A 17,520-nucleotide genomic window follows, 5' to 3' on the forward strand; every position below is an offset into this window, starting at 1 on the left:
GGGTCATTTTCAAATGACATTGATATTTCTGATGATGGAAAGTAGGTACTTATCATGTAAAAAAATAAGCAGAAGCATTTTTTCAACTGTGTAGGCGGTGGCATGCTCTGGGACATATTATATAGAGGTCATCTCTTAATAATAAATAAAAAAAATAGTCAGAAAGTGTCAGAACAGAATTAATGAAAATGACCCAAATAAACAACAACGTCACGATAAAACGTCAACGTCAATCAAAAATGAAAGTGACAGTTACTTTGTTTTTAAATCTATGGGCTTTGATCATCAAAATGCATCGCACATGATGCATGACGTCATCAGCACTTTTTTACTATTTTATGATTTTCTCGAAAATGATACATCCAAAAAATACAAAAACATTTTTTTTGTGGCCTTTAGAGCTAAATCTCGAAATGGTTTTCGATTTATAGCAGCTTTAGTTTTTTGAAATGTTGTCCATTGTGTTAGTAATACAATACTTAATCTATGTTAGTTAGTAAATTAAATATTAATCAGTATTTATGTACACAGAAATTCAAATTGCACAGCCAGCACGCTTCCTAGGCTTTATCACCTGTTCGGTTTCAGGTGTGGTGTGTCCAGTGTTGTAGCGACGGACTATATAAGTTTTGCCCAACCATGCACACATTATGCTACTACTATACCTACTATTACTACCTATAGGTACAAATGAGATACCTACACTATCTATATGAAAGTATACTAAAAATAAAAGCATCAGTGATAGTATTTCTATATGAAAGTAGGTATACTAAAAATAAAAGCATCAGTATTTGTATTTGGCCAGCACGTTCGCCTCCCTCATGAAAGTTTCTTTCATGAAAATGCAAGTCCGTCGCCAACAACGTCTTAATAGTTGTAGTCATCCGGATAACCGTAACCGCCATCGCCTCCGCGGCCGCCCCCTCCCCCGCCTCGTCCGCCCCTTCCCCCACCCCGTCCGCCTCTTCCCCCACCGCCTCCTCCTCTGCCACCCCTCCCGCCGCTGCTGCCCCCGCTGCCGCCTCTGCCGCCGCGGCCGCCGTCACTGCTGGCCATCGCCACGGCCCTGCCGTCGCCCGCGACAGCCGTGGCCCGGCTGCCGTCGCCCCCCGCAGCGGCGGCTGCTGCTGAGCCCTCGCCGCTGTCGTAGTCATCCGTGTAGCCGTCGTCGTAGTATGTTGCCGTTGTAAAAGCAAACGTGGCCATTGCCTGAAAAAAATGCAGGTATTGTCAAGAAAATGCATTATGATAATTATGACTACTCCTCTCTCACCCCGCTGGCGATCAGCCCTGCCGTCGTCGTCTCCTGGGTCTCTCCTAAAAAGCTCTACCGTAACCGTAATAGATACGATGGGTGACACAAATTAATAACAACAACGATAAACGCAAATAAATTAACAACATATTCGATGAATTCACTGTCTCTTGATCCCAAACAGACAAAAAGAATTAATAGACTTACCACACAAGCGAATAACAATATCACTAAAGATTTCATTATGTTATGGTTTCTGATATTATATTCTCATTAATAAACTTAGTACGAGTACCCAAACTAATGTCCCCACACTCCCCACTTGTAGTGGAGTAGATGCACTGACTCAATACTATTAATTGCAATTAATTTATAGGGTTTTATTTACAAATTCGAACGACGCACAGCTATGGTGCATTATTTCTGTTTATGTTATTCGCATTAATTACTCGTATTGACATCGTATTACAGCTTTTCTAAAAAATGAGTTTAAATTATTGTTATGTATAATTTATGGAGATAGTAAGACAGTCCCTTGGCGGATAATCAAAGTGTCCGATATTAGGTACGAACAGTTAAAAATACATGACAAGTTTAAGACATCGAATATAGTTTATTTCAAAAAATCGTGCGGTTATCCGCGATCACCACCCCTACTGCATATTATTGTTATTATTAATTCGTGTGAGTAAAACGAATTTTGTTGATATTTTATTGCAACTGTTAAGTTTAACAAACATAAAATTACACAAACCCGTTAAATATACAAGTTGGGTAAATAACTTTACATGCAACTATGAGACAAATAAACAATTTATGTATAATACTTATGTACACAGCTGTGCTGTTGTTTCATAGCTGAGGTCACCCAACGATACCTAGAATACCTAGAGCTAGTTCGCAAGGTATTAGTATCTGGAGGGTTACTCTATCTATACTAATGAAAAACGAACGAACGAGAGCGCAAACGGCTCGTTTAATACAACGATATAGATTCGAGTCGTCATACAAAGTGACCCCCTGTAAGTAGACTATACTTGTCTCGGCATCACGACCCTTCACTTCCTTACTTTTTGGAGCACGTCCACCACGCTGGCCTAGTGCGGGTTGGTGGACCTCAAAACAAGTAAGCTTGTCCTGCGACAGTTGTTGGGCAAGTGGGCCATCCGACTGTCAGATATTTTTAAGCTGCCCGAAGGCCTCTGGCCTCTGACTAGGCTTAACGACTGCTGCCGAAGCAGCAACCAGGACCCACGGCTTAACGTGACGTCCGAAGCACGGAAGCGTCCAGAAAAGAACCACTTGAAATCGATCACCCATCCAATGGCTGACCATGCCATGTGCTTTACCTCAGTGATCAATTACGATCACTGAAGCTAGCTGGACTACGGACGTTTCTTAAAGAATAGAGAAAAAACCACGCTGGGGCCGTTTTGGGGAAGTTTGAATCCGAAAATTGTTATCAAAATGATCGCGAAAGGGCCCCTTGAGCCTTACAGCATATTCCACTGCATCACGTACATATGAATTAAGTACATTAATATGAAAGACAAAATAATAATTAACTATGACAGTAAATAATTTAACAGCGGAACAAAAGGCATGAACATATTTCCATTTATTAACCGAATACAAAACCGCGTGATGAGTGTATCTAATCGTATCAAATTGTACAGAATGTGAGTGCATCAGGGTCCTATAAATGATCAATTTTAGCGGAGTAGAGTCACATTCCCCTCACCAGCTGCAGTGAAGGCATTTGGATCAAGTTACTTTTCTCAACGAAGGTAGTAAAGGAAAATAAAAATTATGAAGTCGTTTCTGATCCTGTCAGTCCTTTGCGTGGTAAGTTTATTAGTTCTCTATCATCATAATCATCAGCATAGCAGAACACACACTCAATATCGATCGATAAATACGTTTTAACACATCTATAAAGTCTGCCTGGCATCGAAGAGCTCTGAATCCAACGATAGATTTTAATGGACCTGTAATCCAGCTCTTTGTCTTTGTATAAGCAGTCCCTGTATGTATACTTACATACATACAATGACTGCTCAGTGCTGGGATCCAGAGTAATTTAACACTTGTCTATAAGTTATTAATCAATAGGTGGCTCACCGGGAACTTATCTTATGAATATCCTATACTAAATTCTCTGGCAGCAGAAATATTTAAAGATCCTTTGTATTTTTCAGACAATGGCCACGTTTGCGGCCGCCAAGCCAACTTTCGACTTTTTGTCGTTTTTAGGCGGATCCCCTTCACCTTCGTCGCCGTCGTCTGATGACTGCGACGATGGGGGCGGCCAGAACGTAGCACCAGGGGGCGGCCAGAACGTAGCGCCAGGGGGCGGCCAGAACGTAGCGCCAGGGGGCGGCGGCGGCGGCGGCGGCGGTAGCAACGGCAACCCAATCAACAACTATCCCGGCGGAGGGCAAGGCACCACTGCTCCTATTCCTTCTAACCAAGGCCAGGGTTATCCTACTACTGGCCAAGGCACTTCTACGGGTACTACAGCACCAGCTGGCGGGAATTCCTCTGCTGCTGCTGCCTCTGCTACTGACGACGCCGCCGCCGCGGCCGCTGCTGCTGGCAACAAAAAGGGTAATAGCAACGCTTCTTCTGCTTCTGCTGCCAACGACAACGGTAGTGCCAGCGCGGTATCGGCTGCTAGTGGCGATAACAACGGCGGTGCTAGTAGCACGGCGGCGTCGGCTACTAGCAACGGTGCCAATAACAATGGAGGTAATATCAACGGCGCTCCTGCTGGAGGCAATAACAACGGTAATGGTATCGGCGGGGGTGCTCCCGGAGGCCAGCAGGACCTCGGGAGCGCGGCGGGGGGTGGAGGGGGCGGGAACATGGCCCCGGGCACTGGTGACGATTGCTATTGAAGACAGTGTTGGCGACGTATTGAAGGGATGGCTTTCTCATAAACTAAATGTATGGTGGACATTATAATACCGCTAGGATCATTATCTCTCGAAATCGCGAAGAATATAACAACTCACAAATAAAAAGAAAAGGTTGATCCTGTTCGAGATCTGGTGACGGTTTCACTAATAAAACTTCACCCTATTACCCTACACTATGAAAAGTATCTCCTTCTCAACTTAACCAATTCCACTGTGATTGTAATTACTTTTAAATGTTGTTTTAGATTTTATTCTTATATTTTTTTTATAAATTATGCTATCACTTCCAAAATTTTGATAATCTGTTATACTACCTACATATGTACCTACCATAATAAAATATATTCATTTTAAATTGACTTTTATTATGATACTGAAAATTTCATCTTTACACCTCTCGAATAAGACCACAAAAGGTGGTCTGCAAAGGTCTAAAAAAGTCTAAAAGCTATGAAGTTAATCCCTGAAAGAAAATATTATGTAGCAGATACCTAGCTACCTACAGCAAGAATAATTAATACTTTACATGTAAGTGCACGATAATCGCCTGACATCCGGATCCTCATTAAGAACTCGTTAAAACGTCGATCAATGGAAGCCACAATTAAAATAATAATGCCATCTATTCTAAATACCATCCATGATCGATTATACTTAAATATGAGAAAAGTAAGACAATAATGTAAGAAGGTAGGTGTAATTTACTTCAAACAATAGGGAGGAAAACCAAAAGAAAATGTTAACTGGAAACCCTTAATTTATAATATACAATATCTAATATCTTTGTAGAAACAATTTGTTTAAGTATTATTGATTTAAAAACTGTATTACTTACCATAAAATAAGTTAAACCCGTACAGAAAAATAAATTTTCTTATTAAATTCACCTCATAAGTACCAACTTACTTTGTTAATAATTCTACAAATTAATTAAATTTCCTGCTTCCGATCATAATTATATTCAGTTAATCACTAATAATTACTAGATCAAACGGTGAAAACTGCCTTCGTAACCAATACATTTATAATTTGATTAATTTTCTAATCTAATCTACACATCGACACGGGCCTACTGAGGCGCGAGTCGGTCTGAAACCGCTGAAATTTGTCCTGAAAGTGTCACGACGACTCCGGGGTCGTTCACCCCGCACCTTTCACAATTCCTAGGATTAGAGTGATCCTCACACCCGGTGAGCAGCGAGCGGGAACCGACAAACAATCCACATAGGCACAGTCACTTTAAATCTACCAAAACATGAACTTTATGTTCTCTGGTGTTAAAAGGTAGATAATATATATTAGTTTAGTAATGAAATTAAATTACATTCCTTTCAGAAAGACACTGAACCCTATTTTTGTGTCTCTTTTAGTTTATCCATCCAAAGTTGTCTGAAAGAGATGGCTATACCTAAGCGATAAGACAGCATTTTGTACCCTAATTAAGTTGTGATGAAAATAAAGAGTACTCTATCAAACTCTATCTATCTACACCTATATCTTCCATGTCCATACGTTACCCAGTATAATTTTATTATCAATCAACTATAAACACAATTCAACTATAAATCTGCAGCCTTGACGTGTCGTGTGGAGTGCTCGCCTGCTGGCACCGCGGCGATGCCGGCTGCTCTTGTGCTGGGCTTGAGCTGATGGTATCTCCGAGGGGCATATTGCAGGTGGTATTCATGATGATGAAAAAAATATGGTTAGGTATAGGTATGTTATTTTATATTAAAATGTCATTGGGGAATACAAGATAAAGCTTTATTGTAAACTTTGTAGTAGTTTCCTAGCTAGCAGGTACCTGTAACACAAAGTGGCTTCCCACTGCTTGCTGCTTTCGTTCAAAATCATACCGAGTCCGCGTTGTTCTATGTTCAAAATACATAAAAAAAACATCTTACTGTCTCCAAATTTTGAAATAGTTTGGTACTAGACCTTTTGTTTTGTTTGTTAAAAAACATAGTAAATAGGTATCTATTTACATTTATTCACAGATCAAACTAAATTATAATAAGAGACTACTAAGACTTAATTTTAAACGAAATTGATAAAATGTCGCTTACTATTTAACCAACTCAATATTTAACACCTGTGTAACAGTGTAACATGCAATATTAAATTTGTATATTTTTGGATTTGTGTTGACTTTAAATTCAACCGATCCGATTCGCCTACAATAACACAAGCAGCCAGCATACATGTAGGTGCTTGTACTTATAAGTTTGTAAATTCAATGTTTCTGAAAGAATGTCATTATCATCAATAATTTTAACTGTTTGTAGAAATGACTGAAGATTGCATATCTTCAGCTCCCAGAATAAGCAACTGGAAATGGCACGTGAGCAGCTGAGCAAGAGGGTTACTCTATCTATACTGACGAAAAACCAACAATAGCTGTCGTGCAATCGGCATGTTTAATATCACAAGATAAAGTCGTGGTTGCAGCAGGGCTCCGTAACTTAGTTTTTCGTCATTATAGAGTGACCCCTCAGCACTCGACAGTTTCGGGGTCAGCCCCCGTATTATGTAACTCCGAGTGGGGTTGGTTGGTATAAAATGGCTGACAATTTAGAGCATTATTAATTAATAACTTTTTACTGACTTATCTGATTTCACAAACGTTTATGTTGAATGTAAGGATATATTGGTAGGCTTCTTGCATATTTCTTTCACTAAGATTTTTGGTGTTTTCGGTTAATAAGTCTCTAAGTTGATACCAATTATCACCGGTTGCTAACTCTCAAAAAGTTACAAAATACGGGGGCAGAGCTGAGCCCGTAATGGACGAGTATCGAGTAGTGCTGCGGCTATCGATGTCGATAACTGTTGGCTTCCGCGGGCGACCTCGGGCAGTGTGTCGAGTGTTACTGCTGTTTCCTTTCAGCTAGTGTTGGGAACATACTGAGTCTAAATATATTGGATATACTGGAATTGTAGGTAGTAGGTATACTGGGTTTGTTTTAACTGTTAACTAAATTAATGCAGACAAAAAATATATAAAACGTGTTTTTTGTATCATTTTAGTGCATAGAATTACTGTTTCAACAATAGCAATCGTTATCGTAGCAATAGCAAACTAAAGAAGGACATTATTGTAAAGTTGGATATTTATACATACAGTAAAATAAAAATACAGGCATATTTATACAAAAGAAGCGTTGTAGATTGTATCTAAGTGTTCTTTAAAACTTGGAACTCTCAAGCAGCTACCAAAAAAACTACTAACCACTTTATAAATGTAATCTTTACACATCGACATCAATTATTTATGTGACTGTCCCATGTCTAAATATTGGATAGTTATCGGCAACTAATATTCGAGGTTGTGTAGACGGCGGAATGGCATTCGAGATCATCTTGAATTCACACTATCTACCATCTTCAGATGCATTTTTGCGGAAACCTCTCGTGAAATGCACAAATGTTGTCGATACTGAAATAGCTGAAAGGTATAACCTATTATGAAGGCCAGGTATACATGTTGCAGTTTGGTTTCTCTTGGTCTGAATTTCTGAAAGTATACATTTCATCATCATCATCAGCCTATAGCAGTCCACTGCTGGACGTAGGCCTCTCCCAAAGCACGCCACTGGATGCGATACATGTAGGTAGTAGATATCGATCGTTTGTTCAATAAATCGAGGTGAATGACAAGTGACTAAGCTGCTACAGGATGGTAATGTTAGTATGTATATCTACTGAATAGGGAAGACGTACAAAGGGTAACTACTTATAAAATAACGGACATCCATGTCTTTTTTAAATAGCTGCTGCTATAGCTCGCGGAATCAGACTATGCGAGCAATACTGAACAAATTAACTGACTATAAGTGTACCATATATAAGTGGTCTAACTTTTTATACTTAATGTATTATTGTACGTATCTGAATAACAAACCGCCGGGTACCTAAATTATTCGTACCGTTATACCGATTCATCAATTCTTCGAACCGTTATATCGTTATTTATTGAGTTATACAAACTATTCGCTGAAACATTGTAATTGAATCTGGAATTCTGAGCGTATGAACAAACGCCCTATTTATAGTTTAATAGAGCAAGATTAGAATATACGTGTGATGTTGTATGGACATGAAACACCAAATATACAGCATTGACATAGATCAGGCTCCGCCACAGTCTATATGCTGTGTACAGTCGGAGACATATTATAGTTGTATAAGTAACTTATTAATGAAGGTAGTAGATGCCTTTTCGGTACTTTTATATCGTTCGTAGACATGATACTCCTGGAAAACTAATGGCTAAAACGTCCACAGGTGACAATAAAATTCATCTTATCGTGTCGATATTTTTCTTTGGTATTCCACCACCCACGGTGAAAGGATTGGTCAGTCAGATTAGCGTCAGTCGCTGACTGCCCACCTGCCCAGGTCCAGCGACACGAGTTCGTATCGACTACCTCAAACTTGTGAAATGCGCGCTCCACTAATCACAGCGGCGTATTTATCGCGAATGGCGATAATGTGACGTTTACGTCGGTAACTAACCCATGCAGCGGGAACAGTAGTACCAGGTGATACGCCTCTTGAGAGGGCTGCTTCCGTGGAGTCCTGGTGACAATTGAGGATGACTTGTGACTGCAACTGTCCTCAGTGCATCAGCCGGGGTCACGTGGAGGCGCGAGGGTCACGCAGGTGTGATGGCGGCACAAACGTGAGTGCCCTGCCGCAGCCTTGCAATGCTCCGAAGGGTTACTCTAGATTACAAAAACGCGCAAATACAATGCAAGACGGATCTTCTTGAGATCAGCACGTTTAACTAACCCAACCACAACGTTAAAAAAACCCCCGAAATTCAACACATTATAGGTCGTATAAGTTTATAACGGCTGAGCCGATTTTCATAAAATATGGCTATGAACACATGTATTTATTTTGGTAACTGCTTGAGGGTGAATTCGTCCAAACATCACGTTACACGAGAATAACTATACCGGAATTAAAATTATACGCGAGTAAATATCTAGGATAAGTACATTTGCATTCTACCAAGTTATACCATGATTAAATTGAATGAACGAGGAACGAAACTGTAATGCAACTAAAATAAAAATAGCTGCGTTTCAAAGCATGCAATAGAAATGACATGCCATTTTATTCGCTGTTGTTATTCTGAGACTTTGCCTTTTAACGTACTTTTGTTTATGTTTTGACAGATGTGTTTATATGTCATTATGACGGTTTTCTAATCAGCTGATGTGCTGCCGCCATTACAAAATTACTCTCGGATAAGCTCGTTACACGGTCAATTTTGGCGGTATAACATTTTATTCTTGGGATAAGCTAGTTATCTTGGTTTCAGGTTTGGTAGAATGCAAAATCTGCCTACTCGCGAGTAACTGGTACTTTACTCGTGAGTAAAAAGTTACTCGACGTTGGTCGAATCCGCCCTGAGAGTTGCAAGTTTTAGTAGCTAAAATATTAAGAAGGGCGAAGCTCAGCCACCTTTCCTAAGAACCAGCCAGTATTTGGTTTCCTGCAAAAAACAAATAATGTCACCTAAATAACGTTTACTTTGAAGAAAATTCCTTTGCGATTTCTTTGAACCACAACTTTTCTCAGATATTTTGAGTCCTTTACATAGAACAACGTCCTTTAAGAGATTTCAGAGACTGTGGCTTCAGGGTATTTTTTAGGTATTTATTTGATTAGGTACTTATATAGTTAAAATATCATGTGAGTATAACGTAAGCATATATCACACGTCAGATCTCCGTAATTAAAGATACCTAACGATGTATTGTTCATTTCTGTATGTATGAAAGTCATGTTATGCAGGACTGCAAGTAAATAATTTACAAATAAAGGTTTCTATTTATTTCTTTCGACAAAATGTAGGTATAACTATAAGTACTTCATAGAAATAATAGAAAAATCTATGTAATGCCGTCTTGTCTGCTGCACCATCATATTGACAGTGTCAGTCGGTCAGTCCTAATAGATCTTTAATTGCTTAAAACATGCATTAGAAATGCTAAATGAATCACATAATACATAATAAATAACTACCTACCTACTTATGTATTTCAGAATGAGACGCATTTCGCTGTGGAGACGAAGTTTACAAACAGTGGGCCGCTTCATGCACAACTGCACACTAACTGGAGCACATTTCACTAAAAATACATTGGTAAGTGGGTACAGTCAACAAAAAAAGATCGAAACGCATTAATAAGGGTCATATGATATAGGTGGAATACTTATTAGGAATAAATTAAAAGATCTATTCACTGTACTTTATAAATAATCTATCTCTTGGATAAGTACTTGGTGAATAATGATTCAGTAAGTAAGTTAGTTTGTGCAATAAAAATAAAGATCTAAGTAGTAGACAGTAAGTAGAACCTTAAATGAAAACTCCTTCCCGGATACTTGCAGACATGAAAACTACTTGCAGGTTTTCAAAAGTACTTACTTTTTTCCTGAAAAGATTTTTATTTCAGTTAAAGAAGTCGTTCTACAAAAAAGTTATAAGTAATTACATTGCAACGCTTCATTAACACAAAACAAAAGAAAAACATTACGAACACCAGAAATGAGGCGTCAAATTAATTAATCAACAACTTTTTAGTCGACCTCTAGTACACTTTTTTCTTAAAATTGTCGACAGCCAGTAAAAACGGCCAGTCAAGTAAAGAGGCTATACCGCGTAGCAACTGGCCACCGAGTAGGAACAAGGAAACTAAAGATGAGAAAATAGTTTCACAGCTTGATTTGAGTAAAAACTTTTTGTTTGTAAACATTTAATGGATCAGTGGGTCAGCCTTGCTTGTGATACCGGAAAGCGGTTTAAACTGTTTAGTTAGTTTAGTTAACTAAACTGGAAAATAGTAACAATCCTTCCGAATATTCAATAATGCTTAAATTTTCTGCCTGTAAAAATATATCTGAAAGAAAGAATTCATTCCTCATACTAAGAAGCGATAAAAAAAACTTCAATTTATTATATAGGTATGTTCCTTTTGAGGCGCAGAAAGCGCGAAAACCATAAAAAGCTTAATATCCCTGTAACCTCGGGGGTCGTGCCTGAAACAGCTGAAGCCGACATGTACCCGGTTCAGCCGGGGTCGGCGACCTTGCCGGAAGCACTCTGGTTCGCAGTAAGTACCGCGTAATGGGCCCTTACTACATATATTTTTTATAGGTTATTCGGTTGTTATTCTAATTTTATTATTTTACTACCCACGAAGGAATGGAAGAAACTGAGGTTTGATTTAAAGAAATTGTTGTTCCATCGAAGATTTATGAATTATGTGCCCATATACTTGCTTATTATCCATGCCTTAGCTACGGCCTGCTGAATTACAGGCTGATGATGTAGTTGGTAAATAGCACAGTGTTTTCCCTGGTTGACTCTTGAACTATTTTTTCTTATACCTACTTAAGTACCAACAACAACTAAGTATGAAGAGGTACAGTTTGTAAAGTTATAGGGTAAGTAAGTACTTATAGCAATTCTCGATTTGCAGATTTTTACAAGAAGTGGCATTACACTTTGTCCACTCTGCAAAACTCTACAGGGACCGAAACATTCATCAACAAATCAATCCAAAAACAAACTTCAAGTCCAACGATCGATGTGAAACGAGCAAAACCCTGAGGTATATAAATATACAAACATTGTGTTTCACAACACAGGTAAGTAGCTAATCTCACTCGCATTACTTTACCAAATGTATCTCCATATATTTGAGTATGTTATGCACCGTGGTTTCACTCGCAAGAAATATATTTTAACAGGTGTTTAGATCACTATTTTGAATATTTTTAATTCGTTTTACCACGTATTGACAGCGATTAACTGTGGTAAAGTCAATAAAATTGCGACATTTTCGGTCATCGTGTGCACTATAAGTATACCTACTACAATACATTGCATATTAATACCAAAATCATTGTAAGTGATATTAAAGAATGTAAAAAACTATGGCGATCTGTGATTGGACTTTCAGAGACATGAATTGATATGATGCATAGTTGCATACGGTCTACAAACTGACGACATGTAGTGTTGTACCATGCCACAAGGAGGTCTGTGCAGCAGACGACCGCGATGGCCACAAGAACGATGCCACCGACAGACGGACAGAGCATTTACGAAGTTCGTTGCAAGGATTAAATATAAACAGTTCCAGCGAGTGAGTCACCGAGTATTTACAGAGCGCGCTCTTGACGGCTCTTCGGCTCTTCAGGGGAATATGCTGCAGCTGCGGATTGAAGGGTACATCTGTAGGTACGGCTACGTACTACCAACCAACAAACAAAACAACAATCCTTGCTTATCGTTAAAAACTGACTTAATTTATAGGATCTGATATAGGTATGTACGTTTAATAGATTCGATTACAAATAAGCTCTTATAAATTTTAATCATCACGACCCATCACGTTCCCACTGCTGGGGCACGGGTCCCCTTCCACTGAAGGAAGGGTTTAGGCCTAGTCCACCACGCTGGCCTAGTGTGGGTTGGTGCATGGACCCCAACACAAGCAAGCTTGTGCTGAGAGAGTTGTCGGGTAAGTGGGCAACCCGACTGCCAGATGTTTTCAAGCTACCCGAAGGCCTCTGACTAGGCTTAACGACTGCTGCCGAAGCAGCAACCGGGACCCACGGCTTAACGTGCCGTCCAAAGCACGGAAGCGTCCAGAAAACAACCACTTGAAAACGGTCACCCATCCAATGGCTGACCGTGCCAGTTGTTGCTTAACCACAGTGATCAGTTACGATCGTTAGATACTACGGACGTTACTGCTGTGCATGGGCCACATACTACATGGGTAGGCTACCCATGATGGGTAGTAACGAATGAGCAACCTGCCTATAAGCGAATATCACTGATAAAATTCCAGCCTGTACTTTTTTGTCCTTAATTAAGTACCATGTTTATAACTATAATCATTAAGAACTAACAATATTTCAGTGCAGTAATTAACTCTTATACACTCCCGGGCAATGAAAAAGTTCCACTCACAAAATGGCGACACTAAACTACCCCAATTTTTTCACACATTTCATTTAAAATTTGATAAAATGTCATTGATATTTTGTTCATTATATCCTCATGCTCTGTTAAATGTACTTCAAAGTTGCAGAAGGTGTCATTAAGCTAGCGTTTTCTGTTTATGAGTAATTTGGTGTTTTTCTCAGTGGAACCTTTTCATTGCCCGTGAGTGTACTTGTACTAACACTAACCTATATGATTCATAACATTTCGATTCTCGGAATAGGTTTCATGAGAGTAGATTTCAGTAAGTAGGTACTTATTTGTTTTGTAAACTTCATGCTCTAGAACTTTAAGGCTAAGCTTAGTCATTGCCTGAGACGAAAATATAATAAACCATCAGGTTTAATATACTGAAATAGGAAACATTTCTGATGAACAACGCGGACTCGGGTGTACCCTCGATATTTTCAGTAAAGTAAACATTTTTTTATCTGTTATGAAATTTATGATGAATTTAGGTATATTATGTTTTATAAAATCCTAACTGATTTTGTTCCACGATATTCACCACATATCTCATATAATTAAGAATATTTATTCATTAATTGCTGAAAAGATCACCAATAGCATAATAGTCGATGATGGCGTTTTGGTAGAGGCCTGTGTCCAGCAGTGGATGATTTATAGCTGATCAAGGATATGTCTGGTATGTAAATTAAGAAAGCATTTGTTTATCACAACAAGAAATCATCATACATGTTACATTGCGAAAGAAACACGCCTTGCCGGAGACCGCTATTTAAATCGAAAATTTGAAATTCGTATTCAGACAAGGGACCGTTTTGGATCAAAATTATGCTGTGGCTGTGGCCAGTATTTTACAGTTAAAGAAATCGATTTATTTTATACTTACATTTCCCATAGTTTACCTTACCTAACAATCTACCTAATGTACTTACATACATAGATACATCCATCCTGACGTCCCTCAGCAGAGACAAAGGGCTTTGAAGAGATTTCTCCATCTGACTCGATCTTGGGCAGCGGCTGCGAGATCTTCCCACTCCATCACCACAACCTTTGCCTCCTTCTCCACTAATGTACTTACATAAATAAAAAAACAAGAGTGATTTCAGGACGTTATTAGGTATAAGTACAGTAAGAAAGTGATTTTGAGGTTATTGTATCGCTGAAAACGCTGAAAGCTGCGTAAGATCTGGGGCACGTCTTGATGTGGCTGTAATTTTGTATCTTTATGGCATCTCTTTTGCAACTCTCAGCCTTTTAGTACGTTTTACGGTCTTCCTTCCACTGTAAAATCCGTTACTCGTATTCCAGACCGAATAATTGAACAATGAAAAAGTTCCACCTTATGGCATTTCCTTGTCATATGATGACTATTCGCATCATCATCATCATCATCATCAACATTATCTCGATAGGTACGTATACAGTAGCTTTGAAACCCTCTGCCTACTAATCTATCGAGCACTATCAAGGTAAAAAGAAAAGCGAGCGTTGCCCCTCAAACTGTGTCAGAGTGAGAATTAAGAATCATCTTTTTATAAATTACAATTATACCTACAACATTCATGCAATGGCGTAATGATTACAAAATGAAAACGTGATGTTAGAAATGTAAACGACGCGATCGAATTCAGGACACGACGCCATGTTTGCCTAAAATACACAGATTTGAAATTCTATGAACCGTTGCTCATGGATTTGAATTTTGAACCCATTTCGAACTGATTCTCGAACTACTTAGGTACCATTGTTTATAATGTAGGTACATACTTACCTATAGGTACCAAGACATCCTACTCGTAAACAAAATTTATAAAGTTGTGTTGTTTAATTTTTAAAAGCTTTTGTGTTTACTGCTTGTTTCTTTTTAAGAGTCATCCATTTCATTTACTGCATACATATTTCTTTGTTTTATCCATACAATTGTTATTATTATTATGAGGATCGGCTCCTCAGTCAGAAGATCGCTCTCATATCTTAAGTAAATAAGCATCAAGCCACGTACAGGAGCCTCCGCGCCTCTCAAAATAGAATAGAATAGTGGATGTCCGCGGCCATTATTGAGAAGTTCACAATTTTTTACTAATCTTGCCCGGCCGGGATTCAAACCGTCGCAACAAGTCGTCGTCTCTGCCACGCCATCCAGTCAGGCACAACTACATCTGCATCTTATTTCAAGTAGGTATACTTTTTTAGGTAGGTACCTATGTACCTAATTCATGAATAACTGAAATCATTCTTACTCACCTACGACCTTTACAAAAGCGACGAGCCGTCGAATCAACAAACCACTTCGTCCACGTTCTGCTATAAAAAAACGGCACACGTGTAAGATATTTTCAGTTTAAGCGCAATTTTCTTGAGTCAGACAAGAGAGACAAATCTCCTCAGTTCTCAGTCTCACGCTGGGATAATGAGCTCCAGCCGCGGTCAGCCTTGGAGGACTAAATTATGTTTATAAGTGGATGTGGTCGCGTGTACGCCTACCGCTGGCACGAGCCACCATTGATGATTCGCGATTCATTGCTAACATATTTAAAGAAGGCACTCAATTAGATGTATAATAATAAATTCATAAATAAATATCGAGTCGTGAGCAACTTTTGTGCAACTTCCACTAATCTAATCTTGATATCTAGGTCTGAGCATATTATACCTACTACCAAAATTTAATTTAATTTAAACCTTTTGGTGGAGGATTGACTTGAAGAATAAATGGGAAAAGCGAGTGAGGGCGAGTGGTAGGTTTATAAAAGAAAACTATTTGAATTTACCTTTTTATTGTTATTATTTCAACCTACCTACTTATACCTACTCTTAATATAATCTACTTAGGTATATAGTTAATGATTAATTAATTTATAAATAACAAATTGAAACTCTTACAGGTACTTACTTTTAAGAATAAGCTAGGAATCTACCGTGGGCTGTTCGTCGGCATACGCATAGTTATTGTTCGCATCTTGGAACTTATTCGCACTGTCGTTGTTGTGCGTTTCTTCATCATTGAACATCTGATCTATTTCTGACGGCTCTTCTGCACCTGGCTCTTTCTCTTGTGCCTTCACATCGTCCACCGTTCCTGTTCCTCCTTGCTGATCCGTTTGTTCACTTGATTGTGATCTAAAGTCATTGTATTGTGGTTGTGCATATAGATTTGTGTTTTCATATCTTGGCTGTTCTCCGTCATAACTCTTATCATCTGGTATGTATTCATTGTTTAAAGTATTATCTTCAGCATTGGATACATCAAGAGGCCTTTCATTATAAATTTCCTTTTCATTGACTTGAGTATCTTTAGATTCATCATCATTTTCTACTTCGTTTTCAGCATCATTGCTTTGATAGTTGTAAATGTTTGCGTTAGTTTCCTGTATCGGAGATTTTTTGTCACTGTTCACATAATTTAACTCATCATCAGAATTAACTCCACTCGATCCATCAGTTATATTTGCTTTGGAATCATTACTGCCAGTTTGTTCTCCAGTTTCTTTGACTCCTTCGGTCATATCACTTCTTAAGGTACCAACAGTGACCACAGCTTCGTAAGGCACTCCGGCATTACCAGCGAAAAGCAGCACGACGTAGTTGTACCCCGGGCCGCCTTCAACGATGTTGGCTTTGAGATCTGTCCCGAAGTCTATACCGCTGACTCTCACGTGGATGATGGTACCGCCATCGCCATCCGCTGGATACTTCAGAGCGACCGACCCACCAGGGACTGACAATCTAATCTTTTCAGTGTTTATATTCTCTAGCGCTTCATTGCCAACGTCTAGTAGAAAAACGTAAGGGTATTTGTGAAACGGATTGGCTAAGCTGAGTGCGACTAGTTGGTGGAATAAGATTAGTTTTAGGAACATGGCGACCGGTCGCGTTGTTATTGTTTGTGATTAGTTGTGGTGCGGCGAGGATGGTATTTATACAGATCAGTTTCATGGTCCGTGGTTCTGTTTTTGCGGAGTGCGCGGCGATGCGGCCGGCGGTGTCACGGCTGCCTCCCTTCCTGCAGAGACGCTCACGTGCCTTGGACCAGCAGGTCTTGTGAAGATGCCACCTACCTACTTCCTAAATACTTATTGGGGAAAATTCAGTTGTGGAAATATTCAAAACGACAGCATTCAAATCACAGATTAATTTATTTCAAATATATTGCAGGTAAGATTTAATTTAACAATAATATCAATCAATAAAAGACACATTATATTTATTGTTGTGTTTCACACTTTGACAATATTTTTTACTATCACATTATCATAACTTTTCATAAACAGGGATATTGGAAGAGCATAACAAGCACGACACCGTGAATAGTTTTAACTGAAAGACTTTGAAAATATTGGATA

General features: G+C 38.9%; 1 protein-coding gene and 1 non-coding gene across 2 annotated transcripts; one reads left to right on the forward strand and one right to left on the reverse strand.

Moving 5' to 3' along the window:
- Positions 1–588: 588 nt before the first annotated feature.
- LOC119693899 lies at positions 589–2,111 on the reverse strand. Its single transcript, XR_007267178.1, has 2 exons — positions 1,466–2,111; positions 589–1,212 (listed from the first exon to the last, which is right to left on the reverse strand). It is a non-coding gene; the product is annotated as an uncharacterized LOC119693899 (transcript).
- An 831-nt stretch (positions 2,112–2,942) lies between these two features.
- Positions 2,943–4,531, forward strand: LOC119693792 (circumsporozoite protein). Its single transcript, XM_038118288.2, has 2 exons — positions 2,943–3,103; positions 3,457–4,531. The coding sequence occupies exons 1-2, from the start codon at positions 3,068–3,070 to the stop codon at positions 4,153–4,155; spliced, it is 735 nt and encodes a 244-aa protein (XP_037974216.2). The 5' UTR covers positions 2,943–3,067; the 3' UTR covers positions 4,156–4,531.
- The last annotated feature ends 12,989 nt before the right edge of the window (positions 4,532–17,520 follow it).

The sequence above is a fragment of the Plutella xylostella genome, chromosome 16 (genome assembly GCF_932276165.1).
Source record: "Plutella xylostella chromosome 16, ilPluXylo3.1, whole genome shotgun sequence".
NCBI classification, from domain to species: Eukaryota; Metazoa; Arthropoda; class Insecta; order Lepidoptera; family Plutellidae; genus Plutella; species Plutella xylostella.